This window comes from Aythya fuligula, chromosome 1 (genome assembly GCF_009819795.1).
Source record: "Aythya fuligula isolate bAytFul2 chromosome 1, bAytFul2.pri, whole genome shotgun sequence".
Taxonomy (NCBI): domain Eukaryota; kingdom Metazoa; phylum Chordata; class Aves; order Anseriformes; family Anatidae; genus Aythya; species Aythya fuligula.
The window spans coordinates 32,387,474-32,411,136 of NC_045559.1; the positions used below are offsets into that span (position 1 = coordinate 32,387,474).

At 38.3% G+C, this 23,663-nt stretch overlaps 1 protein-coding gene across 1 annotated transcript in view; it reads right to left on the minus strand.

Annotated features, from left to right (window-relative positions):
- The window catches only part of NELL2 (neural EGFL like 2), a 145,889-nt gene that overhangs the window by 108,369 nt on the left and 13,857 nt on the right, over positions 1-23,663 (minus strand). The window contains exons 3-5 of the mRNA XM_032207525.1: positions 15,713-15,863; positions 1,522-1,695; positions 1,326-1,422 (exon numbers count right to left, since the gene is read on the minus strand). Of these exons, the coding sequence (XP_032063416.1) occupies positions 1,326-1,422; positions 1,522-1,695; positions 15,713-15,863 (422 nt within the window). The remainder of the gene's footprint in view (positions 1-1,325; positions 1,423-1,521; positions 1,696-15,712; positions 15,864-23,663) is intronic.

Genomic DNA, 23,663 nt, shown 5'->3' on the forward strand with positions numbered 1-23,663 from the left:
CCTAATGGACACAGAGGAATCAAAATTTACACTCCAGTGGAAACACAGCATTCACTTCTTCAATCTTCCTATACACCAGGTGGTTGATATATATGTATATATTAATATGTGTATATATATGTATATAGAAAAATGGAGAAAGAGTAAGCAAAAAAACATGATCAAGTATTTTTCCTCTGAGGGAAAAGGCATTCTCTTCATTAATGGTTGTCATCTCACTTATTTCTGAACCTAGAGGATATTGTGGTGAAACCTAAATCACGAAGAGATTGGAGTTCCCTAGACCTTAGTGTTCTCTGACAAAAAATACACAGTTATGAAACAGACAATAACATGAATATAAATTTCCTGGAATTCCGTTTCTCTTGGCCATTTACCTTTTCCTGTCTTAAACTGTTTTACAACACACCATGGCACTAAAAACTGTGTTAAAACTGCAGAACCACACAATGGCTGAGGTCAGGAGGAACTTCTTGAGATAACCAACACCATGGCTCATGCAGGGCCACCTACAGCAGGCTGCCCAGGAACATGTGCAAGCAGCTTTTGAATACCTCCATCGTGGACTCACTCTGACTACCTTCTTGTTACAAGTGTTTTCTTATGTTCAGATGGAATTTCAGATTTTTCAGTTTTTGTCCATTGCTTCTTGGCCTGTCATTGGGCACTACTGAGAAGTGTCTGGATCCTTCATCTTCATCTCCTCCCTCCAACCATCAGATGTTTGTACACTTTGATGAGGTCCCTCCCTAAGCCTCCTCTTCTCCAGGCTGAACAGTCCCAGCTCTCTCACCCTCTCTTCACAGGAGAGATGCTCCAGTCTCTTCATCATCTTTCTGGCCCTTTGCTGGACTCTCTCCAGTAGCGCCATGTCTTTCTTGTACTGGGGAGCCCAGAACTGGGCACAGTATGAATTCATACTGTACAGAAACTTGTTTTTAACCTACTAAAACAAACTGACAAACCTGATGACAATTTGATCAATGCAGCTTTACTTCTGCTGAGTCTTTCCAGCAGATGACCAGCCACAAGTAAAACTCCTTCTCATCTCTGGTCTACAAGGTATACCTTTTTGTGTAGCACTCAAGCCCGCCTAGAGAAGTAGCATGGCAAACATACTGTCATATCCCACCTGCATGCCTGTGTGCCAGTAAATCAATTAATCTCAACTGAACCATATCACAAGTCTCACCTGAAATACTATTCATATCACAGAGTATTTACACTATTTTATCTGCTTCAAGGAAGCAGAACTGAATCCATTTTTATCTAAGTTCTCTCTCTTTTTTTTTTTTTTTTTTTTTTTCCTTTCAGGGAATGCATACCTTAAAATAACCATGTGCATTATTCCTCTGTCCTAGCCAAAATGTTGTACCCAAAGGTAAGTCCATGAAGGGCTTCTCCACAACTCTTTCATAAATTCTGAAAAAAAAAAAAAAAAAGTCCCAAGTTATCATTTCATTTACTGAAAGCTAGAATGTTCCAGAAGTGACAACTTACAAAACAACACTCGTTACTTACTTATTGCAGTCCACGTGTAAAATCAAGTGAGAAGCACTGATTGCTAAGGAAAGCCTGTGCCACTTATCATCTGCCAGGATGTAAGGGAATACCTCTGTGTGGGAGCGATGACTGCCTGAGCGATAATGCAACCTGATTTCATTTCGATGACCACTGCTTTCCAGTTCCAGGTACCTGTACCATAAATGCATCATCGTGAACCATTCTTAGCAGCACAATAACATTTTACATCACATAACTTCTCAGTATCATGCAGAAACTATTTAAAAGAGGGAGAAAGACAGAGAAGAGATAGAAAGATGAAAGGAGACATTTTACGGGTTCGCACTGAATCCTCCTCAATAATACATAAGAGCAGGTTCTATCTTTCATGTAAGTAGAAAGATGCCAAGCTAAATATTTTTTCTTCTAGCAATGCTACTTTACATAGCATGACCTGATTGGAAATATAATTATCCTATTCTGAATAACTGCATTATATCCTGAAAGCACGGTAAGGATACCCTGAAGACATGAATACACAAAAAACAACACCAAGTTCTGTGATAGGACATTATTAGCCATTACCAACCAGAGAAGTAAGCAAGAATTGAGACAGGACACTGCTTTGTTTGCTTTTGGATACATTGTTAACATCTCTTCATTCTTCATAATGAAATTTCTCAAAAGAAATTCAGAGTCAAGAAGTGCTAACTTTTAAAAATGAATATATACACAGACATTGTTAAATATGTATGTATTTGTGTTGTGTATGCATGTATATGTGTGTAAGTAAATGTATGCACAGAGTTAAAAAAAAACAGCATTGCGTTTCCCCAAAGTGTCTCATATGCCAGATTTGCAGACTGTGAACACTTGCTTTGCTGCTGAGACTGCTGCAGATCTATTTAAAGAGCACTATATAAGCAAACTCTCTATGTAGTCAGGCCTATTTCTTATACATTGGACCTCTTGTGGGAACAAGTTTGACAAATCATTTCTAAATACTAACTTTCTCATTTTACAGTCCTCCCCTAACATACTTTTAAAACAAGAGGAAAAAAGAAAAACAGCAACGAAGATTCTCTAATGCATATATGCAACCAATAGCTAAAGAATAACAAAAATAAACATATGTAGTAAGATTCAGAAAAAGAAGGAGAATGGGCAATTAATTTTTGCATATTTTTGCCACTACTTCAGCAGACAGGCATGGCAATGATTTGTTAATATGTGTGTGCATGTGGATTACAGCATAGTTTCTTTTAACTGGCCATCCATATTAAAGAACAGATGAGAAAATTTTAGTTTTCAAAAGAGGATATGAGGAGACCAAATCAAAACCATCTTGTATAATCATCATCCCTAGGAGGAGGTTGGGCTCACTGCACATCTCTCCTTCCTTCAGGATATTTTCCCAGTGAAATATGCCTAGCAACAGCACAAAACTGGCAAAGGGTAATTTTGACTTCACCCCCAATATTAACATAGCAGTTAACTAAAGTCAGCAGTAAATTTTATAATCTACAAACATTTACCTCATGGCCCCCCAAAAAATTTGTATTGACAAGAAGTATAAGCTAATTGAAAGTCTGGATGGAAAAAAAAAAAAAAAAAGGGCAATAGTGGCAGGGCATCAGTCAACTTAATAACCTCCTTCATGACTCAAACTTCAAGGATAACAATAAGGTCAATCTCAACCTAACAAAGAAGGGGAACATTATGGAACTGGACTCCTCCAGGCAATTTTAAATGTCTCCACCCAGCTGGAGGTATAATTTGGAAACAAAAAAGGCATGAATATGTGGAAACGTTATCTCCTGGTACAGCCAACAGCTAACTCCTACTCTCTTCTAAGTCAATGGCTAAGTGATCCCAGCACACAGAAGTGCAGGCAGGAAGGTAACAAAACAGAGATACATTCGGTACCAAAGGTGTAAAATGAACATTTGTGTTGTCCCTTACACAGACGAGATGATGAGATCCCTGAGAAGGAAACACAAATTTCCCAATAAAACAGACATTGCTGTAAAATTTCAGGAATTGAGAAAGAATTGCTGAGTGATGATGTTAACCTCCTATGCTACTGGAACAGCAAGGAAAACTTCCTATACAAAGCTGTGCAAAAATTCTGTGATCAACTCAGTGTTTTGAGATCCACAGGCAATCTCTTTTGTTCTTCCATTTGGTAAACTGTAACAAATACCTCTACCTTATGAAGGCTTGATGATAGTTAGATAATATGTGCATCAAAATGAAAAAGAAAATAATAGCCATTAGGAGAATTATAATTTATGGTTACTAATAATCTGTAGAAGCAGCAGGAAAACACAATTAGAAAAGCAAATGCAATGACAGCCAAAACAATATTCCCTTCAGCTTGAACTAGCATCATGACACAGAAACACAGGGAACTGAATGTTAATCATTTTCACTTCACTATTTTATTTATTTATTTATCTTGCAAAATATTGTGCTTGATATTCCACTTTTCTGTATTTGTTTAACTGCTGGGTCTTAAATAGATCTGGCTCCGTTTAGCAGACTTCACAGCATAGAATGCAGCCTAGTTTCCTAAAGGACTTACTTCCCAAGGAAACAATAACTGCATCATACTGCAGGCTTTTCCTAAGAACCTCATTAAGGAAAAGATTTAGGGGAACCCCATCAGCTGAATCACTGGTTCTTTGCCTACACCAGCCCAGCCCACTTATCTTAGGGAGAGCATCAGCCAAAAACTTCACCATGCTAATGTCGCTTCTGCTTCTCCCAATAGCTCCAAGGTGTCCTTCCACATTGGGAAAGGCAAACAGCTCCTTGAGTAAAAAAAATAAACCACAGTGATAAACACCATACAGCAGGAGAACCTGCTTCTCCCTTCACTACTGCCCACAATCTCTGTGGTTGTTTGATCAATACCAGCCTATTTAATGTTAACCCCCCCCCAAAACCACACACACTTCAGGTCAAACGGATTTAATTTAGCAGGGGGATGATACGTGCTTAGGGTTACTATGTCTGACATACAAAGAAGAAAATGCTAACCTGAAAAAGGTTGTTACAACTCTGCACATCACTCTGTGCATGCACAATCATTTCAAAGGCACCAGCCAGGAACACAGTAAGACCAGCCAGTCTGTGTGGAAACCTGCCAGACAGCAATCCCTTATGTACCAACTAAGGTTGAGCCTATTTTCATAAGAGGAAGAAATTTGTCTCAAATACCCCAGAGAAAGCTGAGAAAGAAAACAGTGATGCTTTCTTGGCTGCCCTGCACTGATCTGTCATAACTGCTGTGTGCAGATCCCAACACCACAGTTCATGAGTAGATCTCTTTGAGCACAGAGATGCCCCAGCCCTCCCCGGTGAAGGGCATGTGGTCTGCAGGAGACTGCATGGGTCTCTTCAAACTGTAGCACAGCAGCACTGGGGCAGGCTGAGGAAGTACAAGTCAGACTGTGCAGCCAAAACCTGGAGATTTAGGATGTGAAACAACAGGGTGTATGGGGTACATAGTATCAGTCCTTGAGAAGAGGGAGGAATGTCCCTTCTAGCTGATGGGCAATGTTGGTAGCTCCAGGTCTTTGATGGCTCACTCCCCCGTTTGGCATCCTGACTCACACAGCACATGCACACTGCATCTGCCCACTCTTACTCCAGGCAATTAATAAAAAACCACTTCAGTTCAGAGCATCTAGACAAATATTTTAGAAGCTAAAGGCTATTGTTGTCTGTTGTTTATGAATTTATTACAGGTATTACAGGGTATTTTGTTGTGGGTTTTTATTTTGTTGTGTTTTTTTTTGGCTTGGTTTGTGTTTTTTTTGCTTTTGTTTTTTTTTTACAACTTTTAATTCTCACAGTTACAGATATAGTATTAAAACAATTTTTCATGGCTTTTTGATTTACACTAAGAAGAAAAGGAAAACTAATAAAATTAAAGAGTAATACATACATAAAATCCATTTTTCCATTAATTATGAAAATAATTATTTCAAGATCTTTGATAAAAAAGTTCTGGTTCATCAGCTATGTATAATTACATAAACAAACAAAAGATCCTACTCAGTAGATCCAATCCATTGCAAACTATGGTTAAAACAGCATTAAGTAATTCCACTGGCTGTAGATTATGAAGTTGTAAAAGCAATCCATGAACAGCCACCACATTCAGCAATGCATTATTTGTTCTTTTCCATGGTGTGGCAACTGGGCATTTAGGAGCATGCGACACATTTTTCTATTTGGAAGTTAATACTTCCAAGTGCTCTAAAATATTAACTAGGAGTTTTTACTGCTTGATGCATCCCTTAGAACAATACCACACCAAAATATCCTCAGATGAACCGTAAATACCAAGTGTCACCCACACTAGAGCTGTAAAATATACTCCCCATCTCTCACTTATATTACTGTTTGACATTACTGTTTTTGCCCTTTTACCTATCTAGAGCTCTACCTAGTCATGAGACAAAACTGGCAGTTTAGCCAAAGAACAATAAGTAAAAAACCTGGTCTTTGCTTTTTCTGGATAATTTTGCAGCACTTAATGCAAATGAACTGCAAGCAGGAAAGACGCCAATGTAGTTTCTGTACCTTTTATTTGCTGAATACATTTTAGCAGCTGGACAAGAAATTTCTGTTTTCTGTTATTTTTATTCAAAAAAAAAAAAAGATCCATTAAAACCAAATATTTTGTTACAAATATTTTAGTAGAAAGGTTTGTGGGGTCCAGGATTAAATCCACGTTACAAGAGAGAGCTAATCTCAGGCTCTCTGGAAAATTTCCTGAAATGCTCTACAATGCCACAGTTATGACATATTTGAAAGCAGAGATCCCAAGTGAAGACAGGCTCAGATCAGAAGAGGTTATTTCCCATATCCAAATGGAGCACACAAACAGCTGGACAGTAAAACCAGTCTCCCAGGTTGACCTGGTAAGGCTATTTCATTCCATACATCAGAATAAGGTACAACAACCTAACCTTAGTAAATTGATCTCAAGCTCTACAGTTATACTAATAAATAGACCCAGCAAAGCCTGTTCCTTGGCCCTGAAGAAAACTATCAACAGTGGTGCTCTAACACAGTACGCATCCTTATGGGCACTCTCCTATTTTTTGCTTGAAATAGTGTGTTTTTTTTTTTTCTATTTTGTCATTTGGGAATAGTCCCTGGCCAACACTGTTCCACAAAACATGCCCTGGCACTGTCTTTAAAGTTGATAATTGCAGAAGACAAAAGCATGCCAAGTAGGATGCCAACAGTTACACAGAATGGACAGTATCAGGCCAGTGCTCCAGCAGCCAGTGCTGGGTGCTGCACTAGGGTCATAACAACCCCATGCCCTGGGGGCATAGGTCCTGGGTACTACATTGTTGTGCTGGACAGCTATAGGGGACAGCTGGGTAGCAGAGAGATGCATTCCTCAAATGTAGGGGAGACCAAGCCCCATGCTGGGATTTGCACTGAAGAACACCCTCTACACTGGGAGGTTACATGTGAAATCAGACAGGAGACCAAAGACTGGAAGATCAGAGGCAGCATTCACACACTCTCATCTGCACAAACACTCCTGGCTACGGACAACACTTCTCTGGACAGAAAGAAATAAATGCAAGTGAGGCTGCTCAAGCCCTTTTCATCCCTGCTGCCTCAGTGCCTGCACCTACCTAAATACACGTCAATGAGATCTTGTTTCTATCAGCACACTGCAGTGCCTTATCTGACTTCAGTGGGGCTGCTGTGATATGGAAGCCTTTGCTGACTTTGAAGGTAAGAACTTGTCTCTCATCTGAGAGGTATTTCTGCCCACTCCCGAATGTCAAACTCACCATGCCCCTAAAGAAGGGAGACAAAATCTTGCCTTCACCACTTAAAAGGTCTGCATAGCTTTTGCTCAGATTAGTGCTATGATCCAAGAAGTCAACACAGGGGCAAAATATCATGGACTCTCTAATGCCAATGACAAGCCAGTGCGCCTTGGGAGGGTCCCTGCAGCACTTGCAGAACTAAGCGGAAGCTAGAAGCAGGGGTCTGAGGTCACAGCGAGCTCCCCAAAGGACTGAGAGGAGCTATTCTACCAGAAACTGCTGGCTTAGCATCACAAAAATTAAGAGCTGGTGTTACAGCACATTGTCTGTGCTGTCAGAGTTTGAGTTGTGAATATGAATCAAAGCAAATGCCAAAATAGGAACTACTTTTTAAAACAGAATTCTTGGCTTTGAGTAATTGCTCTCATTCCTCCCATCTACCTCGATTACCCCACTTATCAATATACTACTTCCCATTCTGTTTTCACTATCACATATTAATGTTAACCTTGCCTTTCTGAAGCTTCCTTTCCTAACAGAAACCAAGGAGGGAAGAAACTCTCTCAGATCAAAATGGAACAAACCATCCCTCTCACTCCCTTTCTCCACTGACAGTGAGAAGACTGTGAAAACAATAAACAAATTTCCAATACATACTACTAAAAGCAAAAGCCAGTTTCAACCTAACTCCTCCCCATTCCTACGCTGACAGAATACAAATTTCTTTGTTATTTATTTGTTAATAGAAACTCTTTCAAACAACATCAAAAGAATGATGATATCTGTCAAAACTCACATTTCAACTGTTTCAGTGGTGTTTTCAGTGTCATAGGCAGAGACAAATCTTTTGTCTCTTATTCAAGTAGATGTGTCACTAATCTGAATTCAAACTACTGGATTCAGGCTCATCTGAGCATTTTGTAACAAGTTCTCACCAAATTAGACTGGATTTGTTGGCACTGTAATGATTTACATCAGCAGACAGGCTGACCTCACTTGATGTGATAAAAGTTACAGGAAGGTGTGTTTTAAGGTGGGTTCATTAACTACTTAGAAGAATTCACAAGCTAATCACTACTTTTCCCTTTTTTTTTTTTTTCCTGACAGAAAGTATAAGCTGTACTGAAGAAAAAAAAAAAAAAAAGAAACAAAGAAAGAAAGAAAGAAAGAAAGAGAAAGAAAGAAAGAAAGAAAGAAAGAAAGAAAGAAAGAAAGAAAGAAAGAAAGAAAGAAAGAAAGAAAGAAAGAAAGAAAGAAAGAAAGAAAGAAAGAAAGAAAGAAAGAAAGATAATGGTGACAAGGCATCAATCAATTCAGTAACATCCCTTGTAACCAACACTTAAAGAAACAGGCCTTTCCCAATTTTGTATGGAACTCTGTATAACACAAAACAACTGCTTTACAGATATTTCCATCAAGCCATCCACTAAAGGATAGAAGTTAATCTCCCAAACAAAAAGAAATATGGAATCTATCTCTTTGGGGAAGAGAAAAGAATCTGGGCAAACTCTCTCTAGCTACATAAGGAATCTCTTATCTCTCAGAATCTTCTTGAGCACTATAATATAGAATGAACAAAAGAAATACCTTCTTCTGACACCTTTGATGAAACATGAAAACTTCATCAAAAGAAAAGAAGACTGACACTAGAGGAGTTTTACATCACTAGAAGAAGTCAATTCAAAAGACATTGATTGTTATTAACAGATTTGAAAGGGTTTGCAATTATTATCAGAATAGTAAGAAACAGCAACTAAGATTTACTACCAAAAAACAACAACAAAAAAAGAATAATACAACCTTTTACGCTTCCAGCAAAAACTAGTATTTCAGCACAGAATTTAAAAAGCAGAAATAAAATAGTACTTCTTTTGGTGCAAGGAATAGCCACACACAGCTTTAATGTTTGAAACTGAATCTCATGTTACCTAATGTCTTACTTAATGTCTATTCTGCAAGTTATTGATGGGGAAGGACAAAGCATCCCTAAACAAAACCAATGTAGATCTACGGTATTGGTTTAAGTGGTGAACATTGAAAGTTTTACTCAGTGTAATGTGTTTACAGCATGTTTTTTTTTTTGATGTCAGAAAGAGACTTAATACTGTGATCCAGAAATACAGACACTCGTACATCAAAGGCAGGGAACATACAGTTCCAGAACTATTCTAGTAAGATGGTCAAATGATGCAGCAAAATTCATGTATCAGGAGTTCACCTCTGGCAACCTACCTCGTAAATCCATAACAGAGAGAAATTGTCACAGATAATTGTCACAATAAGGTACTGAAAGAGGTCTAACACTACTGTACAGTGTAGCACATTTGATGGCAGATAATCACTAGACACCAATAGCTGTGAAAATAAATGCTATATAAGGCAGAAATCGAATAAAATAGTAGAGAAATACAATTAAGTTTAGGAAATGCCTATCCACAATATCCTACTGATTTTGGTGCTTTGTTTTAGGTTACAAAAACACTAACTGAAGGAAATAATGGTTAAACTCCAATCCAATGATTTAATCCTTTAGGGGCCCTAATATGCAGTACCTCAAGAGATTTGGATATAACATCAGTTGTGTAAAGGCATCTAACCATGAAGGGAGGAAAAAGCCTTATTACATTGCTCCACTGTTGCCAATTAAATGAAAATATACGATGGAATAGAGAGGTCTAACATATATTAAAGCCCTGTCACAGATTAAAGTTATCTCTCTGCTGATTCTTTCATCAAGAAGAAGCTGAGATGAATTCAGAAGTGAAGTGAGGAGGCTCATAGAGCTTAAACTGAAGGCTGAAAGCAAGCACACAGCAATCAGTGTTTAACAGTACTTCCACTCAGACTTCAGGCATCACTTCATTAACAGCTTTCAAAATATTTACCCTGTTATTGGTAAGTACAATCCATTTACGCAGGGCACTCTATGTATTCAAGGTGATCTTCTCAAGTCAAGTGAACATTCATAACTTCTATCTTTCAGATATATGCCGTACACAAAAGTGCCCAGAAATATGTCTTTAGCTGCCTGAAACTCATCTGAACAATCATGGATGTGCAATTTGGTACATTGGGTTTAAGTGTCAAGGTTTTGGGAGTGGGGGGCTGCAGGGGTAGCTTCTGTGAGAGGAATCCAGAAGCTGCCCCATGTTCTATAAGGGCCCTGCTGCTGGCCAGAGCCAAGCCAATAAGTGATGTTGTTTGTGCCTCTGTGAGAGCAGATTTAAGAATGATTAAAAAAAAAAAAAAAAATGCTGTGAAACAGCAGCTGGGAGAGCCAGGAGTGAGAAGCAGCCCTGCAGCCTCACAGGTCAGTGAAGCAGGAGGGCAGGAGGTGCTCCAGGCACGCAGGAGCAGTTCCCCTGTGGCCTGTGGAGAGGCCCCTGGTGGAGCAGGCTGTCCCCCTGCAGCCCATGGGTCCCACATGGAGCAGATCTCCACGCTGCAGCCCATTGAGGAGCCCTTTTCATTGTATTTTCTCCCCCTTTCCCTTTGAGGAGAAGGAGTGAGAGAACGATTATGGTGGAGCTCAGCTGCCCAGCTGGGTAAAACCACCACATTTGGATTCACTGACACCATACAAATTTTCTTGAAACTTTAATTTCCAAGCTGCACCCAAAACATACCACCACCTGAACCCTTTACTTGCTGTGAACAGTGGAGAAAAAAAGCTATCTTTGTGGAAGAATGTGAGCAAATTAAAAATTAAAAATTAATAGTTAAGATAAAGTTTCAGATTCTTTCACTCTGAGAACAGTTTAGAAAGATTTGAATACATTAAATATTAGAGAGAACATAATGATAATAAAAGCAGAAAGACAGTCTTGATATTCAACTAGGAAAAGAAAAAATAAGAGCACTTAATAAAGTAGAACAAGATGACTGTGTCTGTAGAAAATCCTTTAGAGAACTACTGTTTGTGGTGGCAGCAACAGTCCAGCCCCACCAAAACACCCAAGCCTCACCCAATTTATATAGAGAACTCCTGCATCTATCTTATACCCCAGAGACAGCATTCACCACATGAAGTTAGAGGGAAAGCTTCAGGAGGGTGATCCTATCAACTTCTTGAGAGTCAAAGGCTTAAGTATCTGAGTGACCATAACTCAGTGGAAGTACTTATTTTTTACGTTCTTCAAAAGGGAACCAGCAAAAAGGAACCAAAACCAATAGAAAACTAGGCAAAACAGACTGAATCAGGTAAATTATCTCAGGTGCGTTACTTTAAAGAACATTATGAAATCTAAAAAGTAACTTTAATTTGCAACAGTAATTTGTCCTCAATTACTCTAAATTAGCATATGTGCACTGAAGTGCCTAGACCCATGCAAACAGAGGATGAGTTTTTTACTGTTTTCTAAAGCATGTAAAATATTTCCGAAGCCACTGAATATTAAATGGACATACTTTATTCCAAGTTTTAAGCAAACATTTTTTTTCTTTTACCCTAGAAATTAGAACTATCAGGTGTTATGAAACCTGTGTAAAATAAAACATAAGAAAACCTACTTGTGTGATGACTGATTATATCCATCAGTTATTGTTGTCTCCAGCCTTTCTCACCACAATTCCCTCTTGGCAGAAAAGTAAAAGCTAGCACTGACTCTTGTAAATTAAGAATATAGCCAGGTATGACTGTCCCATAACGCAGCAGTTATGGGACAACCAGCACAACTTTTTTTTGACTTCAGAGGAACTACACAAGACTAAAGCTGATGCAATGGAATGGAGTAGCAGTTTTGTGTTGCTATTTCTTCTTCCAGCATTGTAACGTAATGACTGTTGTGACAGAGAGAGCTCACAAAAAGTTTTATAAAAATTAAAGCCTTGTTACAGACAAGTCCCTCATCAGAAATGCGCAATATCTGAGATGGAAATCTGGCACTGAAGAAACAGTTAGCTAATGTAAAGCATATAAGTGCTTTCTTTCAACTCCTACATTCCCCTATCATCATTGTCATTCATCATAAAAATAAAATGAAAGCCTTAAGAGATACTGCAAGGGACTCCGAGATGATAGCCTAATTCCAGTATTATCAACACCAAACTAAGCCAACTGCCAGGTCAGTACAATTAAATGAAGCAAACACTATTATGACACACAGACAATACATATTCTGTACATCCTTTAGATGTAGGATACGGACCAGATTGGAAAATGTTTATTAAAAGCTTAAGGGCACAAGGGCACAATAGCCACAAGTTCTTTCTGGTAATACTCTCATTGAGACTAATATTACATCTGCTGGAGGCAAATGTTTTCCCTGATTGCAATAGGCATTAGATTAGGCTTAGCATTTTTTAAAAGAGATTCAAGTTTCTTTTTCACTAGATTACCTGATATTCTCCCAAAGAAAGTGATGAAATATTCACATGTAGATTTTTTATCTACTTCACCCAAAGTTGACCTGATGAGTGATTCTACTGGCCTAAATAATCTAGAAGGTTTTTATCCAAAGGCTTATAAGGAGACCCCAAAAACAAACAAAGCATACATCCTTGTATACCTTCTGTATACACGCACCAGGTATCACTTAAGATGCAACAAGATAGAGAAGGCACACTGGCTACAGTGGTGACGGGAGATTTTTTTTTCAGCAAGGCATGAACTAATATCATCACTTTTCATGATGATGTAACAACATTAGAATCAGGGTACTAAACGTTTCCATAGTTAAGAGCAAAAGGGCCTCAAAAATGCCCAGCAATACATATGCAGTTAAAATATCTACACATAGTGCAGACCTTATTTCAGCCAGAAATCTTGAAAAACTTTTTGCCTTTCATTGCGCTTAGACATTTAAAGTCCTGAGATGCAAATAAACAGAAGGAAAAGACAGAAACGTAACAGCAAAACCTGAAAGTATTGAAGGGTTGAGAGAAATTTCATGAAAAAGTATGTTGTCAATATATCATAAAAAGATCTAATCACCCATCCCTAAAAATATGCCAGTATAAAATAATTAGATTTTCAGAGTCCTGCTTGTTAGCCTTTTATAACCATATTTTATATGGTTATAAGCAGATGACATGGTTGAACAAGATGCAAATCAGATAAGAAGCATTATGTTTTGTGGCCATGTGACCTACATGTCAGCACAGCTTAAACCTTTACTTTTCTTTGCTATGGATGGATAGAAGCAATTTAGTGTGTTCTTATTCCCATAAGACCAGTGGTGGATCTATTTGTCCACTCTTACTCACTTAGAGGACTAATTTTCTCAAACAATACCTCAAATTCTTCTTCAACTTGATAAAAGTTCATTGCACATTTTTTGTACTTTACTATCACAATCTTTGTGTTTGTGAAGTAGCACAGTTTTCTCCCAGTTGGCCACCCTCCAAGTGAACATCAAGTTTGGCTCAGTTATACACTACACATTTTTTCAATCTTCTCTTTCTTCATGCCATTCTTGCGGGCAGGAAAGGTTTCATAGCAATCATTGCTTCCTTTCCGACAGGTCATGGTTATTCTCTTTCCCCAACTCTGAGAGCTTCACATCTCTTTGCCCACCTCTGCAGCTCCTTTAGGAAGAGCAGGGCAGCTTGCCTGCAGTCATTGAGGACTGACCTTTGCCTGTCCCAAAACACAGACCAAAAATCTCTCATCCAGTACACTGTGAACTGAAATCTTCCCTTGTTGCACTTGAGATCTGGTTTAACACCAGAAGCAATTTCTCACTACTCCTGGAGCACACTAAAGAAGAAGAATGGCAGAAACAAAGTCCCCTTTTGTTGATATGATAGAATGAAATCTGAGTGGTGGAACATGTACACCGTCTTTTACCCCTGTCCAGGCACACAGAGCCACCAGTCACCAGTTTGGGGCCCATAAACTACAACAAATAAAAGGCAAGAATTTTCCTTATAGCAACATGCATTTTCTGGGTGACAATCTGAATCCATAACTCATCAACAACACTGAGTACCAGTCACAGCTAAAAGTCACTTGCTTCCTCTCAGAAGGACAATTGTTACTCGCTTTTCCAAATTCATCTAGAGTTTCACATGGGCAAAATCATTTCCCACCTCTGTGGCCATTTTGACACATAAAAGTTTCATCTCTCATTTTGGAATTTCAACTCTAGCTGTGTTGGTCCTTTCAGCAGCACAACCAACCCACGCTCTTCCTATAAATGTAGAAACAAGCTTAGTTAGGGCACAGCTGGCCCTGCAGACTGGCTTCCTAATTTGTGCCAGAATAAACTTGTCCATCTGGGAAGATTTCCACCTATGGTGGTACAATCTGAATTAGAAACTCAATATTCACAGCTGCCCAGTTCTGCCCATTGCACACTGCTCACTCTTGCAGATGACACATAGGTAACAACTAATAGAGAAGCCACTTGGCATTTTGATATAACATCAAAAAACATCATGCAGGAGGTATTCAAACAGCCCCTTGCAATATTAAAGATGTTTTTATAAGCTTGGCATAATGACCCTTAGGAGTATTTTCCTTTTTATTTCTACCACTCCCTCCTCCCTTTTTTTTTAAACAGGTGATTTGCAGAAAATGTGGCCTCTGGGAAATAGAATACAATTGGACCACCTTCCAGCACTAAATAATTGATGCCACACCTGCTAATGAAAACTTGCACACTTTTGTAAAAGCAACAGGTATTTTGCTTTGCTTGAACATCCATCTTTACCTTATATTTTTTCTACATTACAGTGAGACTGATAAGAAAGAATTAGTGGGATTATACATAGGAAAAAAAAAATAAAAAGAACTGTGAACCTAAAGCAGATGTCTGTTGTTGGTACTGATGACTGCTTAGAAAGCACACATTTTAAAACTCCTTTTTACTCTGTCACAGAATCATAGGGAGGTTATTTTTATTAGCCATTACTCAGACAGAAATATAAAGAATATCTTATTCCTCTAGCAGTTGTTATCCTCTCAAAGAAACAATCCTCAAATGCTCAGTGTCATTTACTTTAGTTATTTAAGGCTGACAGCATTCTGAGTTAAGTGCTCTGCCATTCGTTGTAGGTGTAAGCCCATAACTGGAGGATCTTTTTCTCTACCCACAGTGTTAAAAACTAACTGGTGAAGAAGCAAATGTATAAGGGCAGGCTCTGCAAATCAGTGTGGCTCTACAGATGTGACAGCTTCACACCAAGTGTAAGGACCGGATGCTCAGCTGTGACCAGCAAGAGAGAAGTGGCTTTTCATGCCCTTAGTGGCAAAAGACATTTGAAGAGTGACAGCTGCTTCACTCTCCCTTGGCAGATTTGGACTTGTGAATTTTTATGCATCCTCACAATATGCTTACCCATACACTATATATACTTGCAGATGACCCGTTACACAATATTCCCATAATTTATGTTCAATTTTTGACTACATGAATACATATACTTTCATCAGCTTGCATACAGCAAGTGGTACTTACCTGTGATCTAAATGATGAATAGAGAGAATAACCCCTGAATTTAAATGGGCTTGTTTTAAGGTCACCAGGATTGTGAATTCATATTTATTTCTCAACTTCTGAAAAAATATTTCAGCTGTTTCTGGAGATGCCTTTACACTTCTTGAAGTATCTAAAAGAAAATATAGAAAAACACTCAGTATGAAATATTACATTACTTTACAAACTCAAATGAAAGAGTTTACAAAATAACAAACTACATCTGAGTAGCACAATGAACAGAGAGGCAAAAACACAGATAAAAGAGTTTAAAACACTAGCTGTTACATGAAGTGAGAGCCATTGCAACAAAAGAAACTCGTTTTCTAGGACAATTATTCTGTTCCGGGGTGTGGGCGTCAGTGTTTTGTTGTTTTGTTGTTTTGTTGTTTTGTTGTTTGTGTTTTTCTGTGGGTTTTTGTTTGTTTATTTGTTTGTTTTAAGATAGGGTCATGACTTTTACTCTCTCTATGGATGTACCTTTAATATCTCGTCCAAAATATGGACTCATTAGGAGACAAGCACAGACAGATAGCACTGGATATGAGGCTAATCTGCGAAGCATGACCTGAGCTTCTTTTTTATAACTTCTACAAAAATGTTATGCTTAATCGCTATGCAGAAATATTATTCTTTAATTAAAAAAAAAAAAAAAAAAAAAAAAAGTTTCTCATTAGGGACAATCTACTCAGTTTTAAGTAATAGTTACAAATGAACTTAAAACCTCACCATTTTTCAAAATATAGTCTTGCTAATTAATCATTATATACTCCAGTTGTGCAACATGTTGCTTCTGCTTCTTCTTGTACAGGATGTCACAAACATTTGTTAGAGTAATTGCACACACACACAAAAGATTTTCTTTTAAAAGCCCACACATAATCTGAAGACTGAAGGAATGCTTCTGCTGAATTCACATAGTTCTATGCAAACTCACACATAGAAAATAAAAAGGCTCAACCTTAAGCCCCCTGGAGAGATAATTTACAAAATAAGATGTTAAAATGCTAGAAAAACAGTTCCCAGGGTTTTTCATAATACATTATACAAGGAAAAAAAACCTTAATATATGTTTTTAATGCATAAAATCAATTCATTAGTGTGTGTAATCAACTGTGCAAAAACTAAATCAATTCACAAGCTTCTTGTCATTACAATTTAAACATCCTGCTCTAAGTTGGGGCACTAATTCAGGGACAGAAACAGCAGAAGAGCTAACTGCAGCAGAAATGCTGATTTTCTGTTGGCAGCACTGAAGATGAGCACCGGTTTATACTGCTGTTCTAAGAAAGTGGTTTACATTGCGAGGGGTAACTATAAAAATACTACTGTGTATTAACAGCAAATATTTTAATGTGCTTTGTGAAACTAGAGTATTTTAATGTGTTTAAGAAATATAACAATCTGCACAGCCCATAAGTCCTAACCAAACTCCTGTACAGTGAGCTGAATTTAACTCATTTTTTCTTCACAAAGGGGAATTAAAAAAAAAAAAAAAAAAAAAAAAAAAAAAAAAAAGGAAAGGAAAGAATAATCTTTGAAAGTTCCTATCTTTGCTACTGTGTATTGCATAACTCTCTCACTGAAGCAGACATCCATGGTATTTTAATGGAACTCTTAATAAATCATAAAGCAACTCAAATACAATTACATCAAAGCATTCATTTTTAGCCAAGGGACACTAACAGAGTGGAATGACATAGGTTTGCATGCTGGAAGATAGTTTAACTGCATTAACTATTTCCAGCAATATAAACAATCTATTCCCAGCAGGCAGAGCAGAGGAAGGACACAGAACAAACATGTTCTCTAATCACAATCACAAGCTCCTCATGCACCGCAGCTCTTATCAGCAGCTTTCCTATCAAGATACAGAAGAATACAGGAGAATGAAAATATGAAACCCACATAGAAGCCTACAGAGCCAAATTCCTAGGTATAAAGCACATCCTCTAGGCAAGCTGGCAACTGGGGGAGCTGGGTTTCTCATCTTCAAAAACCCAGATTATATCCTTTTCTTTTTCAGGTTCATTATCAAACACGGTCTGGTCTGGGGCCTACAAACACGTTACATGTTAACACTCAAACTAGAATAATTTTGACTAATGACAGAAGATGTGACCAGGAATAATAAAACCATATTTATGTGTTTGAGCGCATAGTCAAGAGGCTCTGCCCTGAGGAGCAGAGCTCACCTGCCTGAAGGGATTACAGTCTCAGAAGTCTCTGTCAGGATGAGCAGTGCAATTTAAAGTAAATAACAGTGGCAGAACAAAATCCAAAACGATCTGGGACCACTGGAATGTGTGAAACCTTCTTGCTTACATCTTAATCACTGTTACTGCACTGTAACAATGCAATGTTGTCCTGCCAACAACCTCATATTTCTTTTAAACTTCCTTGCTGGAGATATTTTGTTCAATTTCAGATGACGATTGAAACCAAGCCTATAGAGTATACCCCATGAAAACCCACTATTTTTTCAGCCACATTAATTCAGGCTGATTCCCCTTCACCTACAACATTGCAAGCCTTACTAAGAGGAATGGGAAGGGTGGCAGAAAATGGCTATGAAGATGATTTCTATATCATCACCTCCCTATCAGTTAGAGCTGATAAAGCACCCATCCACATGGACATGACAGTGAAGAAGCTGCACAGGGCCTTCCTTCAACAGCTTTTGTGTCTGGTCACATAAGTCATCTTCTAATTTAGAAAGTGAGCAAACAGGAATCTACAGAGGCATTAAGGTACTGATTAGATATGATCAGTTTCAGTGGTTGTGTATTGGAGCTGGACACAAAACATTTATGGTTTTCCGTTGCAGTAGGAGATATACGAGTTTGATGGGAAGACAGGGAGAAAGGAAGAAAATTCCCTGACTGTTCTCATTCTGCTCCCACTGTCTCCCAACTGATTTCTGTCAGTTTTCCTTCAAGACAATGAAGTGGTAATGCAAGGGAAGATAAGAAATGCAGAACTATTACCTTTTTCCAAGAATCTGGATTTTCCCTGTGCGATTCGGAATCATAGAAGGTGCTAAGGTGCCTCTCTGCCCCAGTTACACACTGTTTTATCCCTATGCATCATTCCTAGTTTTAACTTCTATCACACCCTACCAGTGCAAGTCTTGAATGCTCTATGCTGGAAGTTGAACATGGCCCACAGGACCATTATGTTTTGTTAAACATTTTGTTTAACAAAAATACAATCCATAACCTTTAAATTATAAATAAATATTATTTTCCACCAAGTCCAAATGACATTCTCAGTGGCAACGGTTGAAAGAAAGTATATGTATAAGACAGGTACCGTTACACAAGGCCAGTTCCATTTGCACATAAATGATTATCTCTCTCCCATACATGCACTTTATTCTAATTGGAGTGACTGGGAATGCAAACACTTTACTACAGACAGCCTGTGATAGAGCAAGAAAACAAAACCTAGCAGCCACATGGAGCAGTCCACAGCTTCCCCATCCCTCATTACTACACTGAGAGGCATGGGAAAAGCAGAGCTGCCTCTACACAGGCAAGAGAGGAATCTTTTTTTAAAGTCTACTCTTGTCACCCCCGTGAATCATTACCCTATCATTAGTCTGGACAAGAGTTTTCTATTCTTTTATTTCTATAAAACGATAGCACACTATACTGTAAAAAAGGCTTTATACTATAAAACCTGGGCACACTATACTCACACTATACTTTCTCCGTGGCCTTAGCCTACCTTCTCAGAAAAAGATAAAAGCATCAAGACTTGATCAGATCATGCTGAAAGCCTATGTATTAAGATTACCTGATACAGTATTAAATTGCCAAAACACATGGCCATTCAGTCTTGGTACTGCAAATAGTTCATACTTACTGTACCAGTTACACAGCTTTTTGAATTATTCCTACTCTGATGAAGTACAGCACCTTTTGCTCAGTGCAAGCACCAGGTGGATTTCTTAAAATAAAAAGACCGGTGAAAGGTCCTTGATCCATCTTCTTACACTAACACAACAGTGCAAATCCCTCGTTCCAATTACCTTAGAACACTAGCAGTAGTTGCTTGATAGATCACCAGCTGTGCTCAATAAATACTGATTCAAGATTGTTCTTGACATTTGGCTTCTGGAAATCATTTTAAGATTGAAGGAAAATACTTTACTGGAACTGGACTTCTTCCATAATAGCTTAGAAAATCAAACTGGTATATCTCAGTTAATAGTTTGTGGTTTCTCAAGAGTTACATAAAAACCTCATATTGTGAGCATTTTTAATATACCAAAACAATATCCTAAATCTTTTGATATTAGAGTGGAAAAAAAAAAAAAAAAAAAAAAAAAAAAAAAAAAAAGGTGAAAACTATTAGCTTGAATAAGAAATATTACTTTATATTACTATACAATGTTACTTTTGTATCATTTTTGCATTCCTAGAATATTGCATATGATTGGTTTGACTACACTGTAACAACTCACAAATCCATAGCATTAGCACTCTATTTTTAATTTCTAGAAGAGCGAGTGAAATGAAAGAAACAAAAATCCAATCTCCAAGCATAACACATTGAATTCATTGGCAAATTTAAAAGTTATAGCATGAAAATGCCTTTAGATGGAATAATAATGTTCATTTGGTAACATGCAGAGTTGATGTGAGACGTGATTTAGCAAAACTACTGAAAACAACACAATAAACTGGGAAAGAAGGCTAGGGGAAGGGAGAATTAATATGCAACATGCACATACCATGGTAGGCAATAATAATGATTTACAAAGTCAGCAGAACCGATCACCTGAGAATTAATTAGAGTTAATTCGGCTAAGTTTGCACACAGTAATTGAGGAGAGTTTACAGTCCTAGGAAGGATGCAGACAAACAGTAGGAGGTGGTTGGTCTTCATCTGGGACAGCTAGTTGTGAGGTGATCAGCTGGCCACAGGCACAGAAAAACAAATCCTTTAAGATCTAGCATTGCAAAGCAGTCTGAATGCTCAGTGAAGGAAACCACTGACCATAAGACCTGCAGGAACTCTGCCATTCAAAGAAGCTTCATAACTGCCTCTGCTCAGCATTTGCAACAGCAGTCTCACCTAGGAGGACACATTCTCCCTCTCACAGAGGATCTGTACTCACAGCTTTTGCAGACACTGGAGCCATACACTCCTGGAGGTGTTAGGCTTATACACTGCCATTTCAGTCATGCTCATGAGATGACTGCCCCATCCCTGGAGGTGTTCAAGGCCAGGTTGGATGGGCAACTTGGTCTGGTGGGAGGTGTGCCTGCCCATGGCAAGGGGGTTGGAATTAGATGATCTTTAAGATCCCTTCCAAACCAAGCAATTCTATGTTAATTACTACAATATATCCAAGCTGATCCAGCTATAACTAAACAACTTCCCCCTACTACTTAAAAGAGGTGTTGGAAGCAACCAGGAACAAGTTACTGGAGGTAAGCAGGAAAACTTCCACGCACACCTCCAGCAGCATAACAAATTGCATAGTAAAAAGTATGCAATTTCAAGTATGGTTTAGGACCAGCTATTCATTACAGATGTTTTCCAGCCCACATTAAAAAAAACAGTTATTAAATGGAATGGATAACTTGTCTTAGCAAAGGGTGGGCTCTTCAGTTTCTGGAGTGCATCTAAAACTAAACATACAGGATGAACTGAATTATAAAACCAACTCCTGCAGAAGAGCCTTTGAAGGAGGCTTTCTAATTAATGGAGCTCCACAGTTTGCTTCATGTGCACATAATCAGCTTTTAATAGCTGCATCTATAAATCAATTCTGCATCTGACTGTAGGTTTGCTGAACTACCCAAATTTAATTCTAGTGGTTTGTAAGAAAATGGAGAAGTGCTGCAGGCTAAAAACACTATCAAAATATAATAAAGCTAGCTCAGTTTTGTTTCTTTTTCCTACACCAGTTGGGATCAGTGTCACAAGCATAAATTCACATTCTGTCACTTCTCCTTATTAAATTTTTGGGCTAATCTTTTACTTAACTAGGGATTTCACAAATCCTACAAAGGGCAACAATATCTCAGATTGTTTACCTTACACTGTTCTTTATTTAAGTAACCGATGCAGACTAAGTTACTCTCAGCAAACTAGGCAGAATGTGAAGCTGGTCCCAAAGCAGAATCTTTACAAGGTTGAAAGGGTATAGCAGTTTTTTAAGTGGAGCACAGGGCATCCAAATTTATGAGCTGCATTCGTATAACAATGACTGTAATGAAAATTGAAGATAGAAAGAAGTAAAGCAATGTTTATTAGACCAAAACCCCACAATACGATGTTATGGTTTAGATACTTCAGTGGGAATGTTGATTGGGTTAGCTTTTTTTTTTTTAATACATACCTGACTCTTTATTTGAACTGATAAAACATTTTGAGCTACCTTTCATAGAATCATGTACATTGGAAAACACCCTTAAGAACAACACAATTTTCCTACATGCTTGTTCATTCCTCCCTCCTGATAGGTTCCTGAGCATTTCAGAGAGAATAGCAAAATAGGAGCAGCTGCAGTCTTCCAAAACCACATGAACCTGATTTGGTTTCTGCCAAGCCCTAAGAAGGAGCTCTGTGGGAGTTTGGGAGGAGGTGCTGTATTCCTGTCCCAGCTTTGAAAGACTAAAAGACAGGGGGTGAGCACTGACCCCATAAGACTCCCACTGGGGCCATTCCCAAAGGAAGTGCATGGCACTGCCAGATTGCCAGGTCTGGGTGAACACAATGACTATGGTCTAATTATAAGTCAGGATCCAACCAGGTATATATAGAGAGACCTTTAACACGTGGGTGCTCCCTATAAACTGGGTGCAACCTACTCTCAACAGCACAAAAACTCATGAATGGAGAGGGAGCAAGGACTCCAGTAAATATCCCAGGCTGAATGATCGGGGATCTTTCAGGGAATGATCTTGGGATACCCCACAGACTGCATCTGCCTGTACAGTTAAGGCACCACCACAGTTGATTACCGTCTATGTGTCTTCCTTCTTATCTCCATTACAGAGATGGCTCAGCACACAGAGAGGTAGGAAGAACTGCAATGGATGGCAAGGAGAAACAGAGGAGTAAAAAATGTGCTTAAACTAAGCAATTGACACAAAAACTCACTTGAAGGTAAATCATTACTTCAAATTAAAAAAAAAAAAAAAAAAAAGGAGAAAAGTCACAGTTTGTTCTTGCAGCATTTAGAGAGGTTTCCACTGCTTTTGCTTCGTAGCTGTCTCTATTCTGAATGTCAGCCACAGCTTTGGTGAGCCACCCAGCAAGGGCTTTCCTCCAACTTCACACAGGAAGACCTATGGTATATATGCAAAGTCCCACAAGTCACAACGGGGTGACACAAGAGACTTAGAAGGGCCTGTTTCTGAGCACACTTATTTTTCTCTCAATTATACTGACTGTTCATACTGATACCCTCAAACAACATTGATCACATCACTTCTGGTCAAAACTCTGGCCCACCTACAAGCTATATATTCGTGTGTTTAAAGCCTTTTTGGCACAGCTGAGAACACAAATCCAGTGTAGGAAAAGATGGGGAATAAGGTGCTGAGAGCCTGGGCATATATGCTTGAATGCAGCTGCAATATTTCTGATCTGAAATAACCAAACCATTATTGAGCCTGTGTAATTGGGAGTTGTTCGTGCATTTACATAAGTAATCATGATTTCATTCAAAGAGCTTTGTTTGTAATGTTTTGTTCTCCATGGTCAAAGTCCCAAGGCAATTTTTGCTTAGTTTGTTAAGCTTGTTTGGTTTTGGTTTTGCTCTTTTAAAGCTAAAGGAACAATAAAAAATCAACAAATGCAAATGCATTTGCAAAATGCAATGAAAATGGAACATATTTTACATGGGAGAAAACCCTCTACCAGATATTATAGATTTGGACAACTTGCTGGCCAAAAGCCCTCAATCATTCTT